This window comes from Mytilus trossulus, chromosome 11 (assembly GCF_036588685.1).
Source record: "Mytilus trossulus isolate FHL-02 chromosome 11, PNRI_Mtr1.1.1.hap1, whole genome shotgun sequence".
NCBI lineage: Eukaryota > Metazoa > Mollusca > Bivalvia > Mytilida > Mytilidae > Mytilus > Mytilus trossulus.
In genome coordinates this window covers 52,851,670-52,879,624 of record NC_086383.1, presented here as the reverse complement: position 1 = coordinate 52,879,624, position 27,955 = coordinate 52,851,670, and the positions used below count along the sequence as shown (strand labels likewise).

The window sequence follows — 27,955 nt, the reverse complement described above, 5'->3', positions numbered from 1 at the left end:
ACATTTTCCAAAATACCACAAAAGTAGACGAGTCTAATTTAGCAAACACATTTGTCCAGCATATCGAACAGCGGATGTTCATTAACCTCTGCTGACTGCTTTTGGCAAATGTCAAATAAAAGGATCATTGACTGTAACAAAATGGATCTTGATTATTAATTTAATACCAAATAGAAAACAATAAAATTGTGGAAAAGATGTTATACCGCAATGAAAAGGTGCAAAAATTAGTACACCATATCGGGATTTGGACAATTATTACCGTTTAAAGAAGGCCTTACAATTTACCCCAGTTTAGTACTCAATTTAGACTATTTAATTTTGAAGGGTCGAAGTTTCATTTACACCAGAAGGCAAATATAATGCAAGCCCAAACGAAAAAAACAAAAAAAACGCATTTTTTATACGTATGCATGCAAAACACAATTATTTGTAGAGGGATCTGAATTAAGCACAGACAACTTTTTCCTTAAGAACAAAACACTTTTGACTAGCAGGCCGAACAACGAATGTTCTTATACCTTCCTGACTGCCATTGACGATTGCCAAAAACATTGATCAACAAATGCCATTCTGTTTTTAAAACATGTAAACGATACAAAAGAAACAAAACACACACTTAATCTGTTACCCATGAAATGTTATTCAGATTGAGTAAATGATAAACATAAGAGAAATGTAGTGTCCGTAACTCACATTACTTACTGAGTTCATAATTATCTTTACTTATTAAGAAAAGGGGTATAATTTTTGGTAGAATGCTAAAGTTAAACTGTATTCCTGGGATTTTGTTTAGTTGATACGTACTTTGTTAATAAATTGCAATGGAATTATAATTATGCAAAAAAACTTTGGATAGTGAATTTAAGACATAAATTACTAGAGGTTAATTATACAAGTAGTGTCATTTACCAGCACCTACCTTACCCAATACAAAATAGAAAATAAAACACTTCTCAGTTTTTTGTCATTAACCAAATGAGTTTTACAAATTTCAAGCATTACCTATTCAAGATTTCAATTTATGTTCTATTAATGTATTTACCTTTTTTTATACCTTAAGTGCACCCTTTAACTGTTCCCTTATTTTGATTACCCGTCACCATATATCACTTACTTAACATTAGCATGTTAAGTGACTCATCCTAAACTTATCTAACCATAACAATGAGAAGAAGGACAATAGACAGGTTTATACAAGTAGTTTACACCATCGCCGCAGGAAAATATACCTATCTCTCACTTAGGTGAACAAATAGTTGAGTACAATTAAAACTGTGTGCAAATCTAACATCATCTGTCCTAAGATTTAAATCTTGGTGTTATTTTCCTTTGAATTTATTAGTGATTTTCTTAATGACCATACCATCTAATATATACCTTTTCTTGGTTCCAAACAGTGGAGTTTCCTGCTCTATGGGTTATATTATGTGTGTCACAAACCCATTCATTTGCCTGTAAAGCTTCCTCTTCATCAATGAAGCATTTCATCTCAGAACATGAATATTCCAGATGGAACGGTAATTGTTGACAGCGTTTTACATGGATTGTGGACTGATAGAAATCCGAAATTCTCTCCATTGTTGTAACCAAGCATTCCTTAACTCCAGTAGCTATATCTCGTACTATAAGTCCAGCCGAGGTTTTATGTACTATATACAGAAGAATTTTGTTGCCTTCAACACATACTACAATATCATGTGACTTATCAAATGAGACTACAACAAATCCGGAAAAGAGGAGCTTTCTACCTCCATACTGCTTCAAAGTCCACATGCTCAGACACGCACTAATCAGACGATTTGGCAAAGCTGGTGGTATAACAGTTCCTTTAAAAACAAATGCCAAACATATTGCTTTCTCTGGTGTACATTCTTTGGCCATGAAGCTGGTGGTATTTCGTTCTGTGACCATACAGGGAACAAAGAAGTTCTCTACTGGTAAGCGACTTCCTGTAGTTGTATCATATCTCCTTTGCTCTGCCAGAATATCTAAATGAATGAGAACGTTGAATATAAACTCTTTGTACGGTAAAACTGCACGGAAGTCCTTCTGTTTCCAGATCTGATACAGGTCTTCTCGGCGTATTATCCCACTTTCTGACATTCTTCTGAAAGTTTGCTGTAATTCTTTTTTCTTTGGCCAAAACCCTATATCTGAAAAAAAAGAAAAATATGTTAAGAGAACGATATTATATTTTAATGACTATAACCATGCTAACTATTCATTGGTCAACTTAAACGGAATTCTACATGACAGCAGTCTGTGTATCATTACATTAACAAAAGATAATGATGCCCAAATAAAATTGAGAAAGGAAACGGGGAATGTGTCAAAGCGACAACAACCTGACCATAGAGCAGACAACAACCGAAGGTCACCAATGGATCTTCAATGTAGCGAGAACTTCCACACCCGTAGGTGTCCAAACAATATAATGCATGCACGCTGCAAGGTGAGTGAAAGGTGGGTACGAAAACAAACAAAAGGTTGCATGTTGTCATATTCTAAACAAACCATGTGTAAAGGTTGCATTTTGTCATATTCCTGACAAATTATAAAAATAGGTACAGTAGCATGTATCATCAACTGTCAATAATCCCTGTTTAGTACTAGTATACACAATATCTTTTTCTGTACCTTGTAAACGCTGTCATAATAATTAGGTGGGCTTATAAAGTATAATTGACATAAAACTTTGAATGTCTTTCACTTATCTTTCACCCCTCTTTTAGAATAGTTTGCCACTGTGATTCCAATTATGGCGTGTGTCATTGTGGTACGATAAGCAAACTATCCTTTAAAGTTCCAGCCAGATTAGTATACCATGGTCAAATAAAAAAAAAAGTATTACATTGTAGACTATAGACAAACTATTATTTTACATAATCCTTAAGAGGATGAACTTTTCTTCCAAATGGTCTACAACAATGTAAGTATTCAAAATGGCATTCAATTCTCAAAAATAAATAAAAGTAAACGTCCAATTTCTAATGGCAATACTCATGATAACTGCTATAGAAGTAATCTGACAGTTTTGATGTTGATAAAGAGTAGGTAGATCGTAACATTATAGACAAGTCTGCTTTTGTCAGACTAGCTCTGTCTTTTACATGTTTTAGGATAAAAGACAAAACTTGCATGTTATCCTTTTCTAGCCATGGCAAATTTTTTGTTTGCAGTCGAGTACAATATTTAAAATATAACATATGGTGTATCATTTTACTGTTTTTGTCGGATATGACAATCAAAGTTATTGTTCGTATCTGACGCCTTGTTTCTATTTTTACGGATATTGACGCTATCTTTCTAATTATCTGTATATTGGCGGCCTATATAAAAAATTCTGGTTAATTTAGATTTCTGATGTCATAACATCATACATACCAACCACGGCGGAAGCGCCGCTTTAGAACTTGCAGAATTTGCAAGTTGATTAGGAGTGTTTAAGAAGTGTATGTTAAATGCAGATGATAAGAATACAGGAATGCTTAGCCTACATGGCCTATTCATACAATAATCTGTTGTCTGCTCTATGGTCGGATTTGTTGTCGCTTTGACAAATTCCTCATTTCCCTTCTCAATTTTAATAATGTACGGAGAAAAAAATATGACTTATCCAACCAGGTATCATAGTTCATTTAATACAGTAAAAAATGCTTAACAGAACTTATGATTAAGGGTGTAGAAAATTTAACGACAGCCAATCCTACCAAGTAAGCAAAACCTAATCGTAAACAGTGTCTGAATGTTGATGTGCTTCAGACGGACAGATGCTCATAAAAAAGGGTTACCATTTATTTTTACATTGTGGGCAACATCGAAGGATAATAAAGAAATCTATAATTAGATATAGGAAGATGTGGTATGAGACAACTTCCCATCCAAATAACAATTTAAAAATTAAACCATTATAGGTTATTAAAGTACGGCCTTCAACACGGAGCCTTGGCTCACACCGAACAACAAGCTATAAAGGGCCCCAAAATTACTAGTGTAAAACCATTCAAACGGGAAAACCAACGGTCTAATCTATATAAACAAAACGAGAAACGAGAAACACGTATATATTACATAAACAAACGACAACTACTGTACATCAGATTCCTGACTTAGGACATATAAGAACATATAAGAAACATGATATTTATCAGCATGAACATGAAATAAAAGCCATATAACAGTTTTGTTCAATGCTCTGATTAATTACAACAATGATTATTTTATAATTTACACGAAATAAGACAGGAACTTTTAGTTTTCAATTGATAAATACCTGTCACAAAAGATCTCATAACCTCCACCATGAGTAGCGGGTTAATTATAACATAATCTTGGAGCTGACGGGTATCAAAGTAGATAAGCTTCCCAAGAGAATGTTGGAAGTGTAGGAAGTCATGAAGTTGTTCTAAATCCAGAACGGACACCTTGCTGATTGAATTCAATTCTTCAAGCTCTACCAATGACAAGATTTGCTTTCCTGCAGCTACTAGTTCAGCAATCTCCAGTTCAAGGGGGACACAAGCATTCGGCATGTCCTCCCCCCAACATGGATGATCGAAAGTAAGCTCTGTGATGGCTTCCTTAAGGACTTTAATTTCTTGATCATCTTTATCAGTTGCATTGACAAATATTTGTTTGTCAAGGACAAGATGATTTCTTCCTTCATGGTCTTTAAATAATTCCTCTACTTCACTGTACAATAGTGTTCGTCTTGTTTCAACATCCTCCTGTCCAAAAAAATTAACAAGACTTTAAATGAAGACATTATCATTGAATACAGAATTGGAGGTGGCATAGGTTGTTGTTGAAAAATCGGTTGACTTCATTATCAATTTCTTTTTCATTTCTATATAAATGAATACATAATGAAGATTATTTAAATGCTTTAAAAAAAAGAGTGCACATGCTGAAATGTTGCAACTGCTTTACTTTTAATTTTGTTTCAAATGAGGTGAAGGTAATGTAAACTCTGTCAAGCATATACAGAGATTCACCTTACAATAATAACATACAATAATAATTGTTTACGGATTACTTTCAGCGTCACACTTTGAAAATATGTGATGTGTTGTTAAAGACAACCAAAAGTTTATGGAATGAATGGAAATATGGACAGATGTATGTAAACAAGTAAACTACCCCTATCCAATAGGCATGATAGGAGGTATACAAAACAATCCATTATATATACATCATATATATATACTATTGACCTATATCCAAATCACCTTAGTACTGTTGTTACTCTGTTTGTGTAGGCAACAAAAACAAGATCTAAGGAATGCCTGTATAAAAGACCTATTTATATCTTTTCCACTTATCATTGGTACCTTGTCCTTAGGGGTGACACCTATGTATATCTTGTTTAATTACCACTGTGCCTTGTCCATATGGATAACAACAAACAAGATCAAAGGAATTCCTATTCAATACCAATTTATATCTTGTTCACTTACCACTGGTTCCTTGTCGTTATGGGTGGCAACAAACACGATCTAAGGATTGCCTGTATAAAAGACATATTCATGTTGTGTTCATTAACCACTGGACCGGTATCTTTTCCTTATGGGTAACGACAAACAAGATCTTAGGGAAGCCTTTATAGAAGACCTATTTATATCTTTTCCACTTACCACTGGTACCTTGTCCTTATGGGTGGCTACAAACAAGATCTTAGGGATGCCAGCATACACCACCTTACAATAGGTCAGGATTGAGTTTACCCAGTGCAGTAAAAAGACTGAAAGAAAAATAAAGTTAAAAATATTTGTGTTTTAATTTTTTCTGTAACTGAATTTTCAAGGGTGTCGAAATATTCGTTTTGAGAACTTTATCCTTTGTCTTGAAAAAATTACTTGACCTGAATTTCTCAATAAATATTGAAGTGTTTGACTGTAAACATTTATGGTTCTTAAAACTGTTAGTATCACTATATCTTATGGTTGTCACATGTTATCAATGTCTTGCATGAGTAGATATTTTTCGTATCATACTGCACAGAGTGTGATACAGAAAAGTGAAATGAAAACCAGCGCTTATTTGATTGGCTTATCTAGCATCGCACAACAATATTACGGCATTACCATTGGTCATCCGTTAGGTCAATGTAGACTTTCAAAGGTTGAGACGATGTACATGTCGTCCATGGCAACAGACATTGTGATTTTTTCAATTAGATTATACAAAATACTCACACATTTCACCTTACAATCTTCTTTTTCTCAAATTTTAAATTACATTCTGAGGCATACAAACAGTCTTAAAATGTCTGATGTTACAGTTTGACACCGGAAATAGGCCGGTGACCAAAGTCGGATTTATAAAATTTTAATCGTCAAAAATGGTACACGGCTATATCATATATCATTGGATTCGGAAATATGTGTACTTTGAGATCCTCTGGTCGTCAAATGAAAATATGGTGCAGTTTTTCAGAAATCTTGATCAAAGGTCATATATGTCGTTTTCAAGGAAAATTAAAATTGAATATCTAACTCCAATTTAAATACCCTTTTTACAGTAGAATGATTGAAAACTTAAATCTATTTTCTTCCTTACTCAATTTTTCATCCAAAAAGTGGAAATCCATTATTATATGAGATTTCAAATAATAAGAACAACGTCTGTCAAAACTTAACAAAATTTATATAAAATTATGAAAAAATATGTATTTATTCATATAACCATCTAGTATACACCAATGAAAGTGAAAACTTTGAAGTTTTAGCCATATACGTTGAAAACGCTACATGCAAAACAGACAACACAAATTATTTCAAAACATACTTATTGTTTTTACAATGTCATGACGATTTCTATGAACTACATTTGTATCAATAGGAAAATAAATCATTTTAAGATAAACTTACAACTTTAAAAAGGTATGTTTTATGAAAGAATAGCCTTTTATTCGTTTGAAAATGAAGAACCTTTCGGTTATTCAATCCCAAACTAAGTGATGCAAGATGATATTTTTTTTTATGCGGGATATATTGACATAGCACTAAATATACCTAACTTTAATCAGTAATTCAGACCTCAAATGACTTTTGTAATGTGGGAACGTTATTACGACATTCTGACAATTGGCTGGAATACGCGTGTTCGCAAGTGGAAGTTTTAGCAAATCTCGAATGTCAGTATTGGTCCGTAGTGTTTAAAGAACACGATTACATTCTTAAGCCACGAATCCTATATTTATATTGCGAATATCAATGTTAAACTTCGGACATTTAACGTGTTGTGCCTTGCAATAGAGTGATTGTCAAATGTCTGTGTACCACATATAGCGAGCTTTTACCTATCACCATTGGACATCATCGTCATTACTAAATACACTTTGGCCATGTCAATCTATTTTATGGGGGACATAAAACAACTGAAACATCAGTGCACCTCTAGGACAAATGTCAAAAGAACCCTGTATTGAAAGAAACGTCTTGTCCTGCAGCTTGAAACTCAAAATATTTCTAAACAAAAGCCAAGAAAAAATACCCATTTGTGATCCGCATCGACAGTATACACTCGTCATGATCACATGACTTTAGTCTGTGCAATGTTTCTGATTGTCGTGGTCGTTATGCCCTACATTATGATCTGTATAAATGATTTAATATCTGAACTAGGGATAGCATTTATATCACACTGCTGATGGTAAAAAAACTTTCTTCTGTGAATGTTCTTGTAATTTAGAATACAACAGTTTGACTCCCAGTAAAGGTTTATAGTGGCTATATGACAAATAAGCATAAAACAGCTTTTACTTAAATGTTCTGTTTTACAGAATGAAATTCCTCATCTTGGTTGTAGTTTTCCTTTACAATAGATGCAAGCATATGAAAGAGAGACAAAAGATACGAAAGGGACATTAAAAGTCATAAGTCGAAAATAAGCTGACAACACCATGGCCAAAAAATGAAGAAAAAAAAACACAGACAAACAATATTACACATCAGCACAACCTTTGATAGCCGGCTGCCATTTTGTCTGTTTGTCTCAAAGAAACATTACAGGCACCAGTACGTAAGTTACCGATGGTTGTGTTTTAAACAAAGCTAGGGGAATTAAAGGAAAATCAAAAAAATAGTTCAGTTTGGTTGTGTCAACAAGAAGTTACCTGTGTCCTGCGAATCAAAAGTATCAATATATTACAAACAGGAATGGAACACAAATTAATTGCAAATTTTCAGATCTGATCTGACACTTAGTATCTAAAAATTGTAAACCGCAAAAAGACGTGCTAGTGAGTAGGGCCAAGACAGAGCTTAAAGGTATCATTATTCGTGATACGGTAATTTAAAAACCTCTTTTGTGTCTATTTCAGTTTTTTTCATAATTAAGTACATGACACCAAAATTAAATTTCCACGTTCGACACTTAGGTGTTACAATTGAAACAGAATATTCCAAAACCTGCCTAGGGCACACGAGATAACCCCTTGCTTTCAGTATGTTTCGTATTTATTTTAAGTAGTGAAGGGTACACCTCTGTCCAAAAAGACTGTATTGACCCAACAAGTACCAGCGTAAGGTATCATTTGAGATATGTGCATATTTTACAATGGTGCAGAGGAGTGTAGTATATTGAGACCCAATTGGGGAATTTACATTTGGAAAGTTAAAATCGCCCTCCAAAGTTTGTCTTCAATCCGTCTAAATATCAAAGAAAAAGGTCAAGATATGATTTCTGTAGTATCCGTCATCACAAGCTAACTGGAAATGTAAGTACTGACTGACTAAGATGTAGGTAAAAAAGAGAAAGGTAATCTTCAATATATCTGAATTTTTAAATCAAAGAACTAAGCAAAAAGGTTTACTTTAAGTCTTTAAAAGATTCTGCATTTCAAATTGCAGTGCGAACTGTAGATATCACTATGTCATGTAGACCTATGCATCATTCGTATCCATTTTTATTATAAACAATTTTCAAGCGAATAGAATGAATTAAAGTCACAATTATATGCGCAATCTTGGGTATATTCCATCATTACACCAATCAACTGTGTCAAAATACCTCAATTTACTGTATGTTTGTAAAAATAAATCAATTATTCTACTTCTGCATTTAATAAAATAACACTATTTTAGGGATTAAAATGAATATTTGCTTCTTAGAAATGATAATGCAAAGTTTCAATGAACTTTCTAGTTTTGTTATCTTTTGGGGATTTTGTCGGATCCCTATTTCTTAAATAAACCATTGAAAAACTTATTTACATAAATAAAATCAAAATAATACAACCTTAAAAAAGAATTATGGACACCAAACTTATTAAATGAAACAATAAAACACCAACAAACACAAGTAAAAAATCAAGTCCAAATATTACAGGAAAACTATGTCCCAGCCCAATCATGGACGGGACACAACTATCCGGAATTTTTTTTAAGTAAATGATTGATTCAAATAGATTTTTGAAATTAAAAAAAATATTGTTTTAAACAATATGACCTCATAAAAACATGTGTACATGAAAAGTAAAATTGCAGTTTTATTACTTTATATTAGATACGATATAATCCATTCATCGGCGCTTTATTGTATGATGTTGGAATCGGGTAAAACACAAAATGTCCCCCTTAACAGTACATGAGTAGTTTTTTACCTTCATAATTTGTCATCAAAAGGCTTTGAGAATTACCCTTTTTGCCTAATTCATAGAACATTATGTTTCCTGTTTCAATAAAACAAAAAAGAAAGATATACAATGGCAGCTTTTGAATAAAAAGCCAAATTGCACGCCACTTATGATCTGCATTTGATGTCAAATTTGCTGACTAAAAGCTGAAATAAAACAAAACTGCACCATACGACTTTTTGACGACCAATCTTAAATTCAAGTTAAATCATTTTTATAGGACTGTGCCAACTTTAAGCCGTGTACCATGAAGTGAAATTAAACTTCTTTAATAATTGACTTTTTCCTATTCTGTCACTGCGCTATAAAGGACAAATGACAAATATCTATTTGTAAGATTTAAAAGGTCACAACAAGACACAAAAATTGATATCCAACATCCCATTCTCACTCGTTACGAAACATATAATATATAATATATAAATGATGTTTGTGATATTTGTGTATTTGAATGAATTAAAGGAGGTATGGGATTAACATCAATGAGACAGAAACCCAACATTAAAACAGCACAAAGACATCTAGAAGACAATTTTGCAATGTTTCAAAATGCTAGGTTGAAGGTACATAAGTTTTGAAACCAGTTAAGGAATGAATACTGGACTATTAAACTAGATAATGCACTAGATTAAGAGTCCCTTCTATCTATTTATTTGCCACAATTGGGTTTTAATTGTCCTTATGCATGTCATTGGTAACTGAAGTATGTTCAGTAATATAGGTGTTACAATAGTAATTGATATATATTACCTGCTGGGGTTGGTGTCATGTGCTGCCCTGGAAAACACAATACATCAGATATTTCTTCATTCAATCCTTTACTTCCATCAAAAACTACTAGAAACAAAGCTCTGAAAGTCATGAATGTCTGGTGTGTTGTATAATAGACATACTGTCCACCAAAGTCCCAGAAGATGAGTCGACCAACTTTCATCTTATATTTACCAGTTTTGAGGACCTTTTCCATTTTCTTTCTCATTTCTTTTTTGGTCATTTTAGTTGTCATTTTCTTCTTCATTTGCTGCTTTTTAGACTCAATAGAGGAAATCTGTTGTGACAAAGATTGGGCTGCTTGTGGCTGCTGAGAGGGTTCACCTGAGAGGTGCAGAGGGAAAGATGTCGACTTGGTAGATTGTGGCTGTGTAGAAGGTTCACCCGAGAGCTTCACAGGTAAATATGTCGACTTGGTAGCTTGTGGCTGTGTAGTGGGTTCACCTGAGAGGTTCACAGGGAAAGATGTCGACTTGGTAGCTAGTGGCTGTGTAGAAGGCTCACCTGAGAGGTTCACAGGAAAATATGTTGACTTGGTAGCTTCTGACTTCTGAGAATGAATATCGTCTTTATTTGGAAGTTCAACAATTTTTGCATCGGATTTATGTTTTCCTGATGTTTTTGTTTGTTTTCTTTCATCCTTTTCAACAGAGGTCATTAAAACCTTATTGTATACTACATCCAAGGCATTATATGTTCCTGTATATAAAAAAAATAACTGTTGCAATATTATCCTGGATATTTTTGTAAGAGCGATTTCGTAGGAACATGCACACAAAAAATGTTAATGTTCAACAAATTGCAAGTGTTCTATTGTAACAAAACCACTTAATCAATTATCCCTATCCATGAACATTGGTATAAACAAAAACAAAATAATCCACAGTACATACAAACTAGATAAACTTTGATATATTTATACTATATAGTCAAATAGCTATAGTCATTCAATGTAACTGAAAAACTGATATCAGCAGAAAACCTGTTTTTCATTATTGAAACAGCAAAACAAATGTTATTCTTTTTCAAAACTGTGTTTTATGAATGCATATGAGACAACTACTTAGTAAAGTGCAGTTGACCAGATTTTAAAAAAAAGAAGGTTTTGACCAGATATCTAAAACCAGTGACACAGAGGAAACCAATAACCTTATAAATGACAAAATAATTAATGAAAACAGAAAGCAACCAACACCAACCCTGAATTGCAGTATTGGGACAGGCACACACAGAACGTTTGAGATAAGGATTGAATGTCTTACGACAAAAAAAATCTGATTTTGACCATTTCTTTACAAAATAGAGCTTGCGTACATCTACATGCAAAACAAGGCTTCATTTTTATTATCATAAAATGTAATATTAAAACCATATATATGTAAATGCGTATTCTTACCTGGATCAATCATGATCCACTTTCTTGTCTCTATATCAATTCCACATCGACCTTCAACGAGGGAAATGCCATCAGTGGCTTGTCGCCCTTTTGGAACATTATCTCCAACTAAAAGATTGACTAGACTTGATTTCCCAGTAGCGTACTGGCCGGTTACCATGCAGCGCATGTCAAACGATTGGTAGCTTCCGCTGCCAAGCAGTTTGTTCAACATAGAATCTATTAATAAAATTTCTTAAATGGTTAATTATTGATGTTTTGCTGATGTCTAACATATATGTGTTTACACATTAGGAATAGTGACTATGTAGTATTATAATATTCTTCAGCAATAAGGAATATCTATTTTTTTTCTTCTACCCTGCAATCCAGTTTTAAACTATTTATAGTAATTAAAGGAGAATAATTGAAATGCCAAATTTTAGTTCAGTTTGATTTAAAGTAAATTACATATGAATATATACTATGTTGTTAATGAATTTCCATGAAAGATAATTTAAGTCATAGATTAGATTTCAATTTGGATTGTGATTAAATAGTTGACACAACACAGGTTTCTGACACATAATGAATGTGGTCTAAGAACTTAAACTTAAAAACTTTAAATTTTAAATTTGACATTACCTATTACCATATTATGGTCCAATATCCAAAATCTAAATACATGGTCGGATTCAGTTTATCAAAGAACCCCAAGAATTCAATTTTTGATAAAATCATGAGGACCAATTTGATAATCGGGCCCAAACATAAACCAGATGCTCCGCAGGGCGTAGCTTTATACGACCGCAGAGGTTGAACCCTGAACAGTTGGGGCAAGTATGGACACAACATTCAAGCTGGATTCCGCTCTAAATTTGGATTGTGATTAAATAGTTGACACAGCATAGGTTTCTGACACAGAATGAATGTATTCAAATGAACTTAATTTTTTTGTTTTCTCTTAGAGCAATTCACTATGCTGTTGAATATTAATCCTCTCAAAAAAATGTTTGAAGAAATTTTCTTTTTATTTATGAAATTTCAAATGAGAAATATTTGAACCCAATTTTTTAATCACATCCCCCTCTCCCTTATTCCAAAACTAATTTCAATTAAAATATTCTAATGGAGTTTGCAACAATTACTACTCATTTAAATACATCATAAAATATTAAGATGTAAAAAAACTGCTTGTTATCACTGAATGGTAAAGATTATTTAAATTTATCAGTTGGTAGTAAAAGTGAATATACATTGTATATTGTATATAACAAAGATTTAAGTTGATTCTGGACAAAGAAAGATAACTCCAATTAAAAAAAAATCTTGCAGATATTTCTTGCTTACTTTACTGGACAAAGAAAGATAACTCTTAATTAAAAAAAAATTTGCTATTTCACAATATTGTGAAATTAGATATTTCTTGCCATTGCACAATACTGTGCAATTGAAAAGACTTGCTATTGCACAATACTTAATATAATAATTTTAGATCCTGATTTGGACCAACTTGAAAACTGGGCCCATAATCAAAAATCTAAGTACATGTTTAGATTCAGAATATCAAAGAGGCCCAAGAATTTGATTTTTGTTAAAATCAAACTTAGTTTAATTTTGGACCCTTTGCACTTTAATTTAGACCAATTTTAAAACTGGACCAAAAATTAAGAATCTACATACACAGTTAGATTTGGCATATCAAAGAACCCCAATTATTCAATTTTTGATGAAATCAAACAATGTTCAATTTTGGACCTCGATTTGGGCCAACTTGAAAACTGGGCCAATAATCAAAAATCTAAGTACATTTTTAGATTCAGCATATCAAAGAACCCCAAGGTTTCAATTTTTGTTAAAATCAAACTAAGTTTAATTTTGGACCCTTTGGACCTTAATGTAGACCAATTTGAAAACGGGACCAAAAATTAAGAATCTACATACACAGTTAGATTCGGCATATTAAAGAACCCCAATTATTCAATTTTCATGAAATCAAACAAAGTTTAATTTTGGACCCTTTGGGCCCCTTTTTTCCTTAACTGTTGGGACCCAAACTCCCAAAATCAATACCAACCTTCCTTTTATAGTCATAAACCTTGTGTTTAAATTTCATAGATTTCTATTTACTTATACTAACGCTATGGTGCGAAAAACCAAGAAAAATGCTTATTTGGGTCCCTTTTTGGCCCCTAATTCCTAAACTGTTAGGACCGAAACTCCCAAAATCAATACCAACCTTCCTTTAGTGGTCATAAACATTGTGTTTAAATTTCATTGATTTCTATTTACTTTAACTAAAGTTATTGTACGAAAACCAAGAATAATGCTTATTTGGGCCCTTTTTTGGCCCCTAATTCCTAAACTGTTGAAACCAAAACTCCCAAAATCAATCCCAACCTTGCTTTTGTGGTCATAAACCTTGTGTCAAAATTTCATAGATTTCTATTAACTTAAACTAAAGTTATAGTGCGAAAACCAAGAAAATGCTTATTTGGGCCCTTTTTGGCCCCTAATTCCTAAAATATTGGGACCAAAACTCCCAAAATCAATACCAGCCTTCCTTTTATGGTCATAAACCTTGTGTTAAAATTTCAAAGATTTCTATTCACTTTTACTAAAGTTAGAGTGCGAAAACTAAAAGTATTCGGACGACGACGACGACGACGACGACGACGACGACGACGACGCCAACGTGATAGCAATATACGACGAAAATTTTTTCAAAATTTGCGGTCGTATAAAAATCTAAATAAAATTGAGAATGGAAATGGGGAATGTGTCAAAGAGACAACAACCCGACCATAGAAAAAACAACAGCAGAAGGTCACCAACAGGTCTTCAATGTAGCAAGAAATTCCAGCTATGACTTGGGAAAGACGCAAAAATGTGGTGCAGTTAAACATGTTTATGAGATCTCAACCCTCCCCCTTTACCTCTAGCTAATGTAGAAAAGTAAACGCATAACAATACGCACATTTAAAATTAAATCAAGAGAAGTCTGAGTCTGATGAAACCAAAGAAAATAAACAAAATGACAATAATACATAAATAACAACAGACTACTAGCAGTTAACTGACATGACAGTTCCCGACTTCAATTAAACTGATTTCATCATATTAATATCAGGCACAATCCTTCCCGTTAAGTATCATACCATCATAACATATATGAGAAGAACATAAGCCGTGTCATGCCAACAACTGGTTAGAATAAGCATATATCCCATATATACAATTTCGTTGAAATCAAACTAAGTTTAATTTTGGACCCCAATTTGGACCAACTTGAAAACTGGGCCTATAATCAAAAATCTAGGTACATGTTTAGATTCAGCATATCAAAGAACCCCAAGGATTAATTTTTTGTTGAAATCAAACAAAGTTTAATTTTGGGCAACGATTTGGACCAACTTGAAAACTGAGCAAATAATAAAAAATCTAAGTACAAATGTACATGCTAAGATTCAGCATATCAAAGAACCCAAAGAATTAAATTTTTGTTAAAATCAAACAAAGTTTCATTTTGGACCCTTTGAACCTTAATGTAGACCAATTGGAAAACGGGACCAAAATTAGGAATCTACATACACAGTTAGACAATGTTAGATTCGTCATATCAAAGAACCCCAATTATTCATTTTTTGATGAAATCAAACAAAAAGTTTAAGTTTGGACCCTTTGGGCCCCTTATTCCTAAACTGTTGAGACAAAAACTCCCAAAATCAATCCTTCCTTTTATGGGCATAAACCTTGTGTTTAAATTTCATAGATTTCTATTTACTTATACTTAAGTAATGGTGCAAAACCAAGAAAAATGCATATTTGTCCCCTTGTTGGCCCCTAATTCCTAAACTGTTGGGACCTCAACTCCCAAAACCAATCAAACCTTCCTTAGGTGATCATAAACCTTAAAAAAATTAATTTCAATGTTTGCGGTCGTATAAAGATAACAGTTCTTATCCACCATGTTGTACATATTCATCTGTCCAAGTGCAATAAAGAGCTGTGCTATAAGCGCATAATACACTCGTTGCACTTTTAGCTTGTCTTTATGATTTTATGACTTTTTTAAACGAATAAATTTCTTTGGCCGTTTAGGACATTTTTGTCAAGAAGAAAAGTTTCAAAACTGTAAAACATTAAATTAGAAATTATCTAAAAAACTATAAGGGTGCTTAGTTCAATAGATATACACTAGTCACCATAGTTTTTGATTTATTATCCGAAAAACTGGAAAAAAACTAATTTTAAGTATAAGACTGCATAACACCAAAAATTTTAAATCTGCAATTTATACAAATTAAAAGGGATCATCAAAGTTTCATAAAAGTTGGTGAAAGTGTTTTTGAGTTGTTGTCCAAAAACTGGTAAATTCCCCTTTTTAAGGATAACACTTCATCATGGAAACGAAAAATCTGAAATTTATAAAAATCCAAAGGGAGCTTGCGCCAATATATATTAACAGTTCAACAAAGTTTCATCAAAGTTGGTTGAAGCCTTTTTTTTTAGTAATTGTCGGAAGTGTGGACAATAGACGGACCGACAACGGTATACCATAATACGTCGTTGCGGGCGTATAAAAACTGCAACAGATCTTCCTCGAGACAAAAATACCCCAGCTTGTAAATTAAGATTCATTTTCAATTTCTTAAAATATATCAACTCAAAAACGGTGATCCAAAATTGGCACTGTGTCTGTGTGTTTAGGTAACAAGTATTGTGTAAGATGTTCACATTATATGGTCGAGGAACACTTTATTCAAGAAAACAAAATAATTGTGGTACATAGGGACATATGTAGACAATATTAAGGGTAAACGTTCATCCCCTAAATGATCGGAACTGATTTCAAATCTTTTTCAATACATTGTTGATATAAAAGAATTTCATAAATAAATTATAAGAATGGCACACATGAGAGTGCACATGCTCACATAGTAATTTCTATAAAATACATATTTCCAAGGGGCGTTACTTTTGAAAATATTTGATATGCACTGATTTTCCATTGCAGAAACACAGATACAATCTAAATGTTCAAAAATGTGAAAATAACACATGGAAGTGCTTATCACTCTCAGATCTGTTCCTAGTGTCTTTTTGTTGTCGGGATGTACAAGTACCCGGCCAAGTCCACTTGTATTTTTGTCCATCTGATGGGTTCAGCCTTTTTCGACTGATTTTTGTAATTCATTTTATAATGTTATACCACTGTCCCTTGTTAGGGGAGGGTTGGGATCCCGCTAACATATTTAACCCCACCACATTATTTAAGTATGTGTCTGTCCCAAGTGGTTGTCGTTTGTATGTGTTACATATATGTTTTTCGTTCATTTTTTTTTAATATATAAATCAGGCCGTTAGTTTACTCGTTTGAATTGTTTAACATTGTCTTATAGGGACCTTTTATAGCTGACTATGTGGTATGGGCTTTGCTCATTGTTTAAGGCCGTAGAATTACCTATAGTTGTTAATAGGTTTTGGTCTTTTGTGAACAATTGTCTCATTGGCAATCATACCACATCTTCTTTTTTTATATTACAAGACCTAACAATGTTAGGGCTGACCCCTGGTATTCTACATAATTAAACAATATATTCCAGTCTATTTATTGTAATTATATGACAATGTCACTTGGTGACATTAAATTGAATAGGGATCTACCTCACATTATATTTTCATATATATTGTGTTCATAAGTAACACTAAATACGTTATGTGTGAAATCTAATAATGAAATAAAGAAAATACCTTTCGTCCTTAGTACAGCAGCCTGAAAAATAGGGATATGTTTTGAGTGTGAAACTTGTAGAAATGTTAAAGTTTAAAAAAATAACACCCATATCGTACATAGACTGTAATGAAAAACAAAGCGATTGATTTATATTTGGTGTCAAATGTCACTTTCAGACCTATTCATGCTATTGGCAAAATTACAATGGGATATAAACAGCATAATATAAAATATTAAAACTTTAAAGTATAGACAGAAATGGATTGTCTTTACTTTATGTGAAAGTGTTAGTTATTGTCCCAAAATTGGAAAATCCCCCCTTTTTTTAAGCATAAAAATCCATATCACAGAAATGTAAAATCTGAAATTTATAAAAATTGAAAGGGAGCTTACATCAATAGATATAAACAATTCACCAAAGTTTCATCGACATTGGTGAAAGCCTTTTTGAGTTATTGTCCAAAGTGTTAAAAATCCCCCTTTTATTATGAATAAAGCCCCATAAATCCAAAACTTAAAATCTGAAATTTATAAAAATTAAAAGGGAGCTTACGTCAAAAGATATAAACAATTCACGCAAGTTTCATGGACATTGGTGAAAGCCTTTTTGAGTTAATGTCCAAGGTTTTGAAAATCCCCCCTTTTTTATGAATAAAGCCCCATAAATCCAAAACTTATTATCTGAAATTAAAAAAAAGTGAAAGGGAGCTTTCATGGACATTGGTGAAAGCCTTTATGGGTTATTGTCCGAAGTGTGGACGACGGACAGACGGACAGACAACAGTATACCATAATACATCCCGTCTAAAAGACGGGCGTATAAAAATGGAAAGGACAAACAGAAAAACAATAGTTCACATGAAACATCATAGAAAACTAAAGAATAAGCAACACGAACCCCACCAAAATCAAAATTATATGTACCTTTAAGTATTCCATCACTTCTTTATACTGCCCATGTTTCATTGCTCCTGCTATATCATATGGAGTCTTACCCTGAAATACATACAAATCTTTATATTACTTTTATCTGATTATTACAATGAAGACATTTGTAACACGTATCATATAATAAGTAAGACCAGTAACAGCTGAGTGGTGTGTAATTTTATTTTTCACAGAGGCTAATCATATAATTTTTGTTCATTAAATATAAGTCACGAGAAAACATTAAGATTATTTTTCAATTTTGTCTGAAGACATGTAATATTATATATATAGGCTTTTAACTTCGTTTTTTAAAGCATATGAATAAAAGCTCCATCTGTCACCATTTGATCTTTATACTTTTCTTTTCAGTTTGAAGATCGGTTAATGCATACTTATGTCTACATAATTAGGAGTGTAAGATTTTGGGGGGTCTCGATTTTTAACTATTTTTTTGAGGAAACATTATCCCCAGTTCTTTACATATAAACACCCCATAATTCTCTATACTCTAACTTTTGCTGATTTATTTCCATTCCGGAGGTTTTTCTTCCATTTATGATATTATAATCTATATACCTACTTATAAAATCTACTTGACGATTGCGGGAAAAGAAAAGATAACTTATGTATACTGGAAGTGTGATTTGGTTGTGTGCTGCACAATACCAAGGAAAAATTGACAAGTGGTGCTGCTAAATGACGTTTTGTAACGAAGTAGAAATTAAGAGATTGGTAGGAATAAAAGAGTACATACCAAATATGAATTATTATGAAATCTATTTGTTAAAATAACCATTCATTTATTCATTTTGAGTAAATATTCAACATGGCACAAGCGATCCTTCACAGAAATATATATATTTTTTAATATTAAGAGGTGTTTTAGCTATCCTTTAATCCCCGATTAGTTATATATCTTTAATGTTTTAACAATTTTTTAGTTTTACTTCACATAATCAATAAAGTTATAAAAATAGATTTATGAGTATTTTAACTACACTTCGATCTTTTTGGTAATAAGAAGGACCGGAGGTATGTAAACTGGTTCCCGGGTGATTACTACACATGATAATACAAGCAGATTCCAGTTTGTATGTAAAATAGTAAGTACGAAACCAAGCGCGGTAGGCGGAGAAATGTAATGGGGAAGAAAATATACGAAACCAAGCGCGGAAGGCAGAGAAATGTAATGGAAGTTCAGGTCAGCAGTATTGGAACAAGACGCTGAAGCGTCATTTTCCAAAAACTGGAAATAAAACACACAAACAAAATGAAATGAAAAACCCAACAACATTGCACGAACAAAAACTTACTCATAACTACAATAGAGAACACTGGAAATGAAAGGGACGACAGCGCTGCTAAACAATTAACTCATTACCACCCTCTTATATCAATAAAATACATTAAACTGACGTATATCTCTTTTTCAGTTACTGAGTTAAAACATCGCAACGTTGATTTCTTCTTATTTATGATTTGCAACATAGTAAGTATTTTTCATTTGAATATCAATAAAGTCAAATGTCAGTGATGGTCTGTTATCATGGTTATATTTTTTTCATATCATCCTTTGAATTTTAATGTTCCTTCTCTAATACCTATAACACTTCCATTGCATATCACAAGAAAAAAATGAATTCAGTTTATATGCATGTTCTATTCTCTCTCGCTGTTATACAACACACACTTTATAGTGTATGCACCTCTTGATCCTTATTCACCCTCTGCGTTATGCTAGTTGGCTTTGTAACATGTAAGCATGGTGAACGATCTTAACACTGATATTCGTGTGGATCATTAATCAGGCTCTGCAAGTGTTATGCAACCTGAGGGTTCAACTAGTGCTATAAATTGAATTTTCTTATATCTATGTATAAAAGTGAGACAAATTTCGTATACTTTCAGGAGCTTATTTTTCATTATCAATATTTGAACTTTGAAGTTGGACTTTGATATAACTGAAGATAAAAGGAACTTGGTAAGCTAATGTTTAGATATTTTAGATTAAGAGATAACTTTGTTGTAAAATAAATGCAGCTTTAAAAAATTTAAAGAAGGAACCAATCTCTTCATAAGATATTTTAACTTTTGAGTTAATGATGAATGTATTTTGTCTTTTTGTTATCTCTGAGTATGTCATTGATTTGTTGTCTTATTGGTAACAGACCACATCTCCTTTTATTCAAATAACAATTAATAATTATGAAGTATGGAAGAATCTTCAACACTGAAATACTCATATTTATATTTAAATAGAAATTCTTCACTATCTATTCATGCAGTCTTGACTGTATGAGTTAAAAGTATTGATGACAAATGACAATGTTGTTTTTTGTGACAACAAAATCTTTAAGTATATAAAGCATAAAAGAATAATAAACAGTGGGATAATTGATTTTAAAAGCTCACTAGACCTTGTGTTACTTTGTTTACTATGTATCGACAATGAATAACACTTTGATTTGATTTGATTTAATATACTTGTAATACAAAACATTAATAGGGGAGATAATTTTTTAATACTATAAGGATTACTTCCCTTGTGCATATGCTAACATTTCAAATCATCTTCACATTTAAAAAAAAAAAAAGAAACAATATAATACTTATTCCCTCCCAGTAATATGCAGCAGCCAACTAAAAATAAAAATGCATACAAGATGTAAACATTTTTAAATTTTAAAAATGGCTAGATGTGCATTTTGGGCATACCCTTACTTTCAGACTCCTGTTCCTGAAGAATGATATATTTCACTACATAATGGTAGTGCAGTACTTTTATATCGCTGTGCATATAATGAATATTTTGGAATAGAAACTGATTCTGAAATCGATGAATCAGTCAGTAATCTGTCTCCAGGGTGTTTGTGTGAAATTTGTAATGTTTGTCCATGGAAGTATAAATTAATGTGTAAATGGAGACTATCTATTCTCCAGATATATTTGTTTCTATGGATTCTTTTGTAAGTTCTAATGCAGATACAGTTAAACATACAGACGAAGGGCAATATCAGGAACTAGAATCAAATACATATGAGTCATACTTTTTAAGATCTGATTCAGAAACTGATTCTTTGAATCAGTCCTCAAGTGTAGATATTGAATATATATTGATGACGAAGATATCCGACAGAATTTGATAGACACCGGTCATGTTCAAATTGTTGACATAATGGAATCTGATTCTTCTTCACATTCAGTTAGTTTGATTAACCCACAGCGCTGGGACCATACTATCCTCCTGATGATACTGACAGTGATGAGTCACTAAGCATTGTGCATAATTAAAATATTAAATTTTACTAGTTGATTGGCCAAACATTTTGCTTAAATTGTATACTAATTTTGAACAATAAATTTAAGTATGAAATCAAAATGAGTCTTGGAATTAGTATGTCGAAAGTGCCATCTATGTATCAATAACAGAAAATAAGGTAAGAAAATTGGTACATGTGTTCTATCCAAGCACCATACCTGTCAACTGACCTGTATTTTGCGGGTGTGACCCGAGATTTTCACAATTCTGAGGAATCACCCGGAACACCCGTCGGGTCATTGAAATAACCCGGGAATTTCGAAAATGACCTGATTTCACCTGTATTTCTTAGCCTTGAGATTGATTTCATAAGTAACTTTGAAATACCAGCAAATTCGTAATTCTTCCATGAACAGGAAGTTCATCTAGCTATGTAAACTGTCAAATTAAGTGACTCATTAAGTGCTTGGCTTCACTTGACAGCTTTGGTGTCAAACACACTGTTAATTAAGACCAATTACCTTAGCTTTAGGTCGTAAATAAATTGCACTATTTGTTTACAAACATATTTCTAGAGTTACTTCCCCTTATTTGTCACCATTCAAAATTATTCCTTATATTTACGTTTTATGGGTGAAAAAGATTAAATCATAAAAATATAAAATTCAAATACATATTGAAAAATAACTTTTGATTATTTTTATACTTTTATACAATTTAAAAAAAAAAGTTGAAAATTATTTTTTACATTTATACTTTCTTTAACTGTATTACTATATTTTATCATAGTCTAATTTCCTTGTCTATTGAGTGCTGGTATGTTTAAAGGCCACATAGCTAGTAGTCTCAAATATTATAAAATTACATTTGAAAAATAGATAAAAATCTTTCAAAGTGCAATGAAATAATAATCAATAGGATTTAAAATGACTTAACCAAGTGAACATGCATTGATGTTTTGGTATCTTTGATATACATTATAAGAAAATGTACCATAAATACTGAAATTCAGCTCGAAAAAGTTTGTACGCCTTATGACCTGAGATTTGATTCTTCAATGCAGGTCATGACCTGCATTTTCATTGTCACAGGTTGACAGGTATGAAGCACTAATTTTACTAAAATAAAGTCTGATCATGGTGATACTGGTTTGGATATGTGAGTTTTCATAGCACAAGTTGTGTCACAAGCATGTTTTCAAACTAATTTGTTTTATGATTACAGCTAATTTCCTAATGCATGTAAAGCAAGACTTTGGTTGTCTTGCTTGCTTTGCTTGCTTTGTTTGTTTATTGTACTATTGTAATAGGGATAATGTCCAATCAAATTTAAATATAATATATATACAAGTTAAAATATGCCTATATATATTGTTTGAAGATGTAAATGCTACTTACAAATCTTGAATTAAAATTTAAACAAACAGAGAAAGCAAGCCTTTCAAAAATTTTCTCTACGTCAAACATTAGGAAATTAGCTGTAAATTTTTTCATACACCTGATTTTTTAAAATTTGATTGCACTAGAAATTTATGTGAATTTATTAGTAGTACTGATCAGTATTGTTTTATTTAGGTTGATGCAAAACACAAGTTTCCTAAACTATAGTGGATGTGTTGTTATGAAAACACAATGTGATCTTGTTGTAGGTGTATTTTTTTTTAATATTGCATCAACATTAGAATTATGTATACAACATCTAATAATACCTCTGTAAAATGTATCTTTTCACTTTCAGATGAGGATGCATTAGAAGAACAGTTGTTTTAATAAAGAAAATAGACTATAGATAGTAAGTTGTATCATTGTTATCTCCCTTATATATTGGCTATTGACTTTAAACAATTGAATTACTTCCCTTTTGTCACTTTGCAAATATGACAGAAGTTAACAGATACACTTAAAAATACCAATTATACCCACAATCAATAAAATTTGACATTACTTTATCTATATTTAGGCACAACGAATTCATTTTCTCTTAAATTATCGGTTAGACTTTCAGTTTATAAAAATAGGTAAAGTGACTAGACTATAACTAATCACCTAAAATGTGCATGTGGCCTTTTCAAAATCATTTTATTTTTTGAAGATTTTGAAGAAAAAAAATGGAGTTCTTGTATATGATCATATATGTTCATATGTTTTATAGTAAAAACTAAGCCATGCAAGTCTGTAAACACTTTCATAATTTTAGTTCAATTTAAAGGATCATATGACATATGTGTAACTATAACCTTGAGAAAAAAAATCCATTTGACCAAAAATATCTTAAACATCATTTTAGTGATGCATTATTTAATAGTTGAATATTGGGCATATACTATATAATATTACCTTGTGTGTTTTAACAAAGGGACTGATACCTCCTTCTTCTACAAGACATCTTGTGACCTGTAGATGTCCATACTCAGCAGCCAGATGTAAAGCTGTTCTTCCATCTATCTATAATATAACCAAATAACATGTAAATATTATGGACAATACTTTGTTATCAATATCAATAATATACAAAATATCCTACAACTGACATAAAACTTGTCTAATAAACTGGATAATGTTGTGTAATAAATAAAAACAAAATGTATCTCACATGAATCAGTGGTAAAAACTGAATAAAATGACCAGTCACACTCGATTTCTTTTGTGGGACGTCAGAACTTCCATCAGAAATGTCATGTTAACAAAAACAATTTTTTTTCAAGAAATGTATAAAATATTTATATCAATTGATTCAGTGTAATGCACAGAGATAAATGAGATCTCACTTTATATAATTCTAGCGAGTATTTGTTGATATAATAATAAAATCTGTCTGATTAACATGGTTCAGAATAATGATCAATTTAAAAAAAAAAACTTTTTCAAAGAAATATGAAAAATAGTTACATTTCCTGATTAAGTACGAGGAGACAAGAAAAATAAGACCCCACTTTATGTAATTATTACAAACAATAGTTGTCCATTAAACCTGTCTTATTAACAACTTTATGTTGGTTAACAGTAATGTGATCAGATTTAGTAGATAACATACATTAAAACTGTCTAATTAACAACAGGATTTAGTGTAGATCCAGTAGTAGAATCATAAATTTTAAGAAAATATTTTTATTAAAGAAAAATGAAAAAAAGTTGTATTTTCTGATTCAGAACGATACTTTGAGTAAAATGGAACCCCACTTTATATAATTATTACTAACAATATTTGTTCATTAAACCTGTCTAATTAACAACATGATTTTGTGTGGATTAAAAGTAATGTGATCAGATTTAGTAGGTAACATACATTTGATGTGATATCTTTGTTACATCTGTTCTCCAGGAGAAGTCGACACACTTCCACATGTCCTCCCCAGGCAGCAAACATTAATGCTGTCCATCCACTACCCTGGAATAATACAACTGACATCAAAACTTGTCTGATAAACTGGACAATGTTGTGGAATAAATATAAACAAAAATAAATAGTCACATTAATTAAAACTGTCTGATTAACAACAGGATTTAGTGTAGATTCAGTATAATCATAAATTTAAAAAAAAAAAAAATCAAAGAAATATGAAAAAAGTTATATTTTCTGATTCAGAACAATACTATGAGTAAAATGAGACCCCACTTTATATGATTCTTACACATATTTGTTGTCCATTAAACCTGTATAATTAACAACATGATTTTGTTCATTAAAAGTAATGTGATCAGATTTAGTAGATAACATACATCTGTGATATCTTTGTTACATCTGTTCTCCAGGAGAAGTTGACATACTTCCACATGTCCTGCAATGGCAGCCCACATTAATGCTGTCCGTCCATCCTCCTGGAATAATACAACTGACATCAAAACTTGTCTGATAAACTGGACAATGTTGTGTAATAAATATAAACAGAAATAAACTGTCACATTAATTTAAACTGTCTGATTAACAACAGGATTTAGTGTAGATTCAGTTGAATCATTAATTCTAATAAAATAATTTTTTTAAGAAAAATGAAAAAAAGCTGTATTTTCTGATTCAGAACAATACTATGAGTAAAATGAGACCCCACTTTATATAATTATTACAAACATTAGTTGTCAGTTAAACCTGTCTAATTAACAACACGATTTTGTGTTGATTAAAAGTAATGTGATCAGATTTAGTAGATAACATACATCTGTAATATCTTTGTTACATCTGTTCTCCAGGAGAAGTCGACACACTTCCACATGTCCTTCCCTGGCAGCCCACATTAATGCTGTCCGTCCATCCTCCTGGAATAATACAACTGACATCAAAACTTGTCTGATAAACTGGACAATGTTGTGTAATAAATATAAACAAAAATAAACAGTCACATTAATTAAAACTGTCTGATTAACAACAGGATTTAGTGTAGATTCAGTTTAGTCATAAATTTTAAGAAAATATTTTTTTTAAAGAAAAATGAAAAAAAGTTATATTTTCTGATTTAGAACCATACTATGAGTAAAATGAGACCCCACTTTATATAAGTTTTACAAACATTAGTTGTCTATTAAACCTGTCTAATTAACAACATGATTTTGTGTTGATTAAAAGTAATGTGATCAGATTTAGTAGATAACATACATTTGTGATATCTGTTTTACATCTGTTCTCCAGGAAAAGTTGACACACTTCCACATGTCCCCACCTGGCAGCAAACATTAATGCTGTCCATCCATCAACCTGGAATAATACAACTGACATCAAAACTTGTCTGATAAACTGGACGATGTTGTGTAATAAATATAAACAGAAATGACCAGTCACATTAATTAAAACTGTCTGATTAACAACAGGATTTTGTGTAGATTCAGTATAATCATAAATTTTAAGAAAATATTTTTTTTAAAGAAAAATGAAAAAAAGTTGTATTTTCTTATTCAGAATAATACTATGAGTAAAATGAGACCCCACTTTATATGATTCTAACACATAATATTAGTTGTCCATTAAACCTGTCTTATTAACAACATGGTTTTGTGTTGATTAAAAGTAATGTGATCAGATTTAGTAGATAACATACATTTGTGATATCTTTGTTACATTTGTTCTCCAGGAGAAGTCGACACACTTCCACATGTCCTTCCCTGGCAGCCCACATTAATGCTGTCCATCCATCCTCCTGGAATAATACAACTGACATCAAAACTTGTCTGATAAACTGGACAATGTTGTGTAATAAATATAAACAAAAATAAACAGTCACATTAATTAAAACTGTCTGATTAACAACAGGATTTAGTGTAGATTCAGTTTAGTCATAAATTTTAAGAAAATATTTTTTTTAAAGAAAAATGAAAAAAAGTTATATTTTCTGATTCAGAACAATACTAGGAGTAAAATGAGACCCCACTTTATACAAGTTTTACAAACATCAGTTGTCTATTAAACCTGTCTAATTAACAACATGATTTTGTGTTGATTAAAAGTAATGTGATCAGATTTAGTAGATAACATACATTTGTGATATCTGTTTTACATCTGTTCTCCAGGAGAAGTTGACACACTTCCACATGTCCCCACCTGGCAGCCCACATTAATGCTGTCCATCCATCAACCTGGAATAATACAACTGACATCAAAACTTGTCTGATAAACTGGACAATGTTGTGTAATAAATATAAACAGAAATGACCAGTCACATTAATTAAAACTGTCTGATTAACAACAGGATTTAGTGTAGATATAGTATGATCATTAATTCTAATAAAATCTTCTTTTTTTTTTAGAAAAATGAAAAAAGTTATATTTTCTGATTCAGAACAATACTATGAGTAAAATGAGACCCCGATTTATATGATTCTGACAAATATTTGTTGTCCATTAAACCTGTCTAATTAACAACATGATTTTGTGTGTTAAAAGGATTTAGTGTAGATTCCATTTAATCATTAATTTTAATAAAATAAATCATTCAAAAAAGCATGAAAAAAGATTTATTTCCTGATTTAGTACAACATAAAGAAAACGAGACCCTCTTTAAATAAAGATTATTAATATTATTATTATTATTATTCATACAAGTATTTGTTGTCCATTAAACATGTCTGATTAACAACAGGATTTAGTGCAGATTCAGTATAATCATTAATTTAATCTGTGTTTGTCTATTTACTCTGAGTAGTCAAGTCCAGACCATGTGTTGTTAGTTGTTATATTTGTTTGTCTATTTACTCTGAGTAGTCAGGTCAGGTCAAGTCCATGTGTTGTGTGTTGTTATATTTGTTTGTGTATCTA

The 27,955-nt window shown here is 31.7% G+C and overlaps 1 protein-coding gene across 1 annotated transcript in view; it reads right to left on the bottom strand.

The window, feature by feature from the left end:
• LOC134690155 (death-associated protein kinase 1-like) overlaps window positions 1–27,955 on the bottom strand; it is a 78,528-nt gene that overhangs the window by 12,200 nt on the left and 38,373 nt on the right. The window contains exons 10-23 of the mRNA XM_063550132.1: window positions 27,178–27,276; window positions 26,742–26,840; window positions 26,303–26,401; window positions 25,867–25,965; window positions 25,432–25,530; window positions 24,998–25,099; window positions 24,049–24,156; window positions 18,448–18,519; window positions 17,541–17,562; window positions 11,808–12,026; window positions 10,391–11,110; window positions 5,637–5,743; window positions 4,277–4,730; window positions 1,381–2,156 (exon numbers count right to left, since the gene is read on the bottom strand). Of these exons, the coding sequence (XP_063406202.1) occupies window positions 1,381–2,156; window positions 4,277–4,730; window positions 5,637–5,743; window positions 10,391–11,110; window positions 11,808–12,026; window positions 17,541–17,562; window positions 18,448–18,519; window positions 24,049–24,156; window positions 24,998–25,099; window positions 25,432–25,530; window positions 25,867–25,965; window positions 26,303–26,401; window positions 26,742–26,840; window positions 27,178–27,276 (3,075 nt within the window). The remainder of the gene's footprint in view (window positions 1–1,380; window positions 2,157–4,276; window positions 4,731–5,636; window positions 5,744–10,390; window positions 11,111–11,807; window positions 12,027–17,540; window positions 17,563–18,447; window positions 18,520–24,048; window positions 24,157–24,997; window positions 25,100–25,431; window positions 25,531–25,866; window positions 25,966–26,302; window positions 26,402–26,741; window positions 26,841–27,177; window positions 27,277–27,955) is intronic.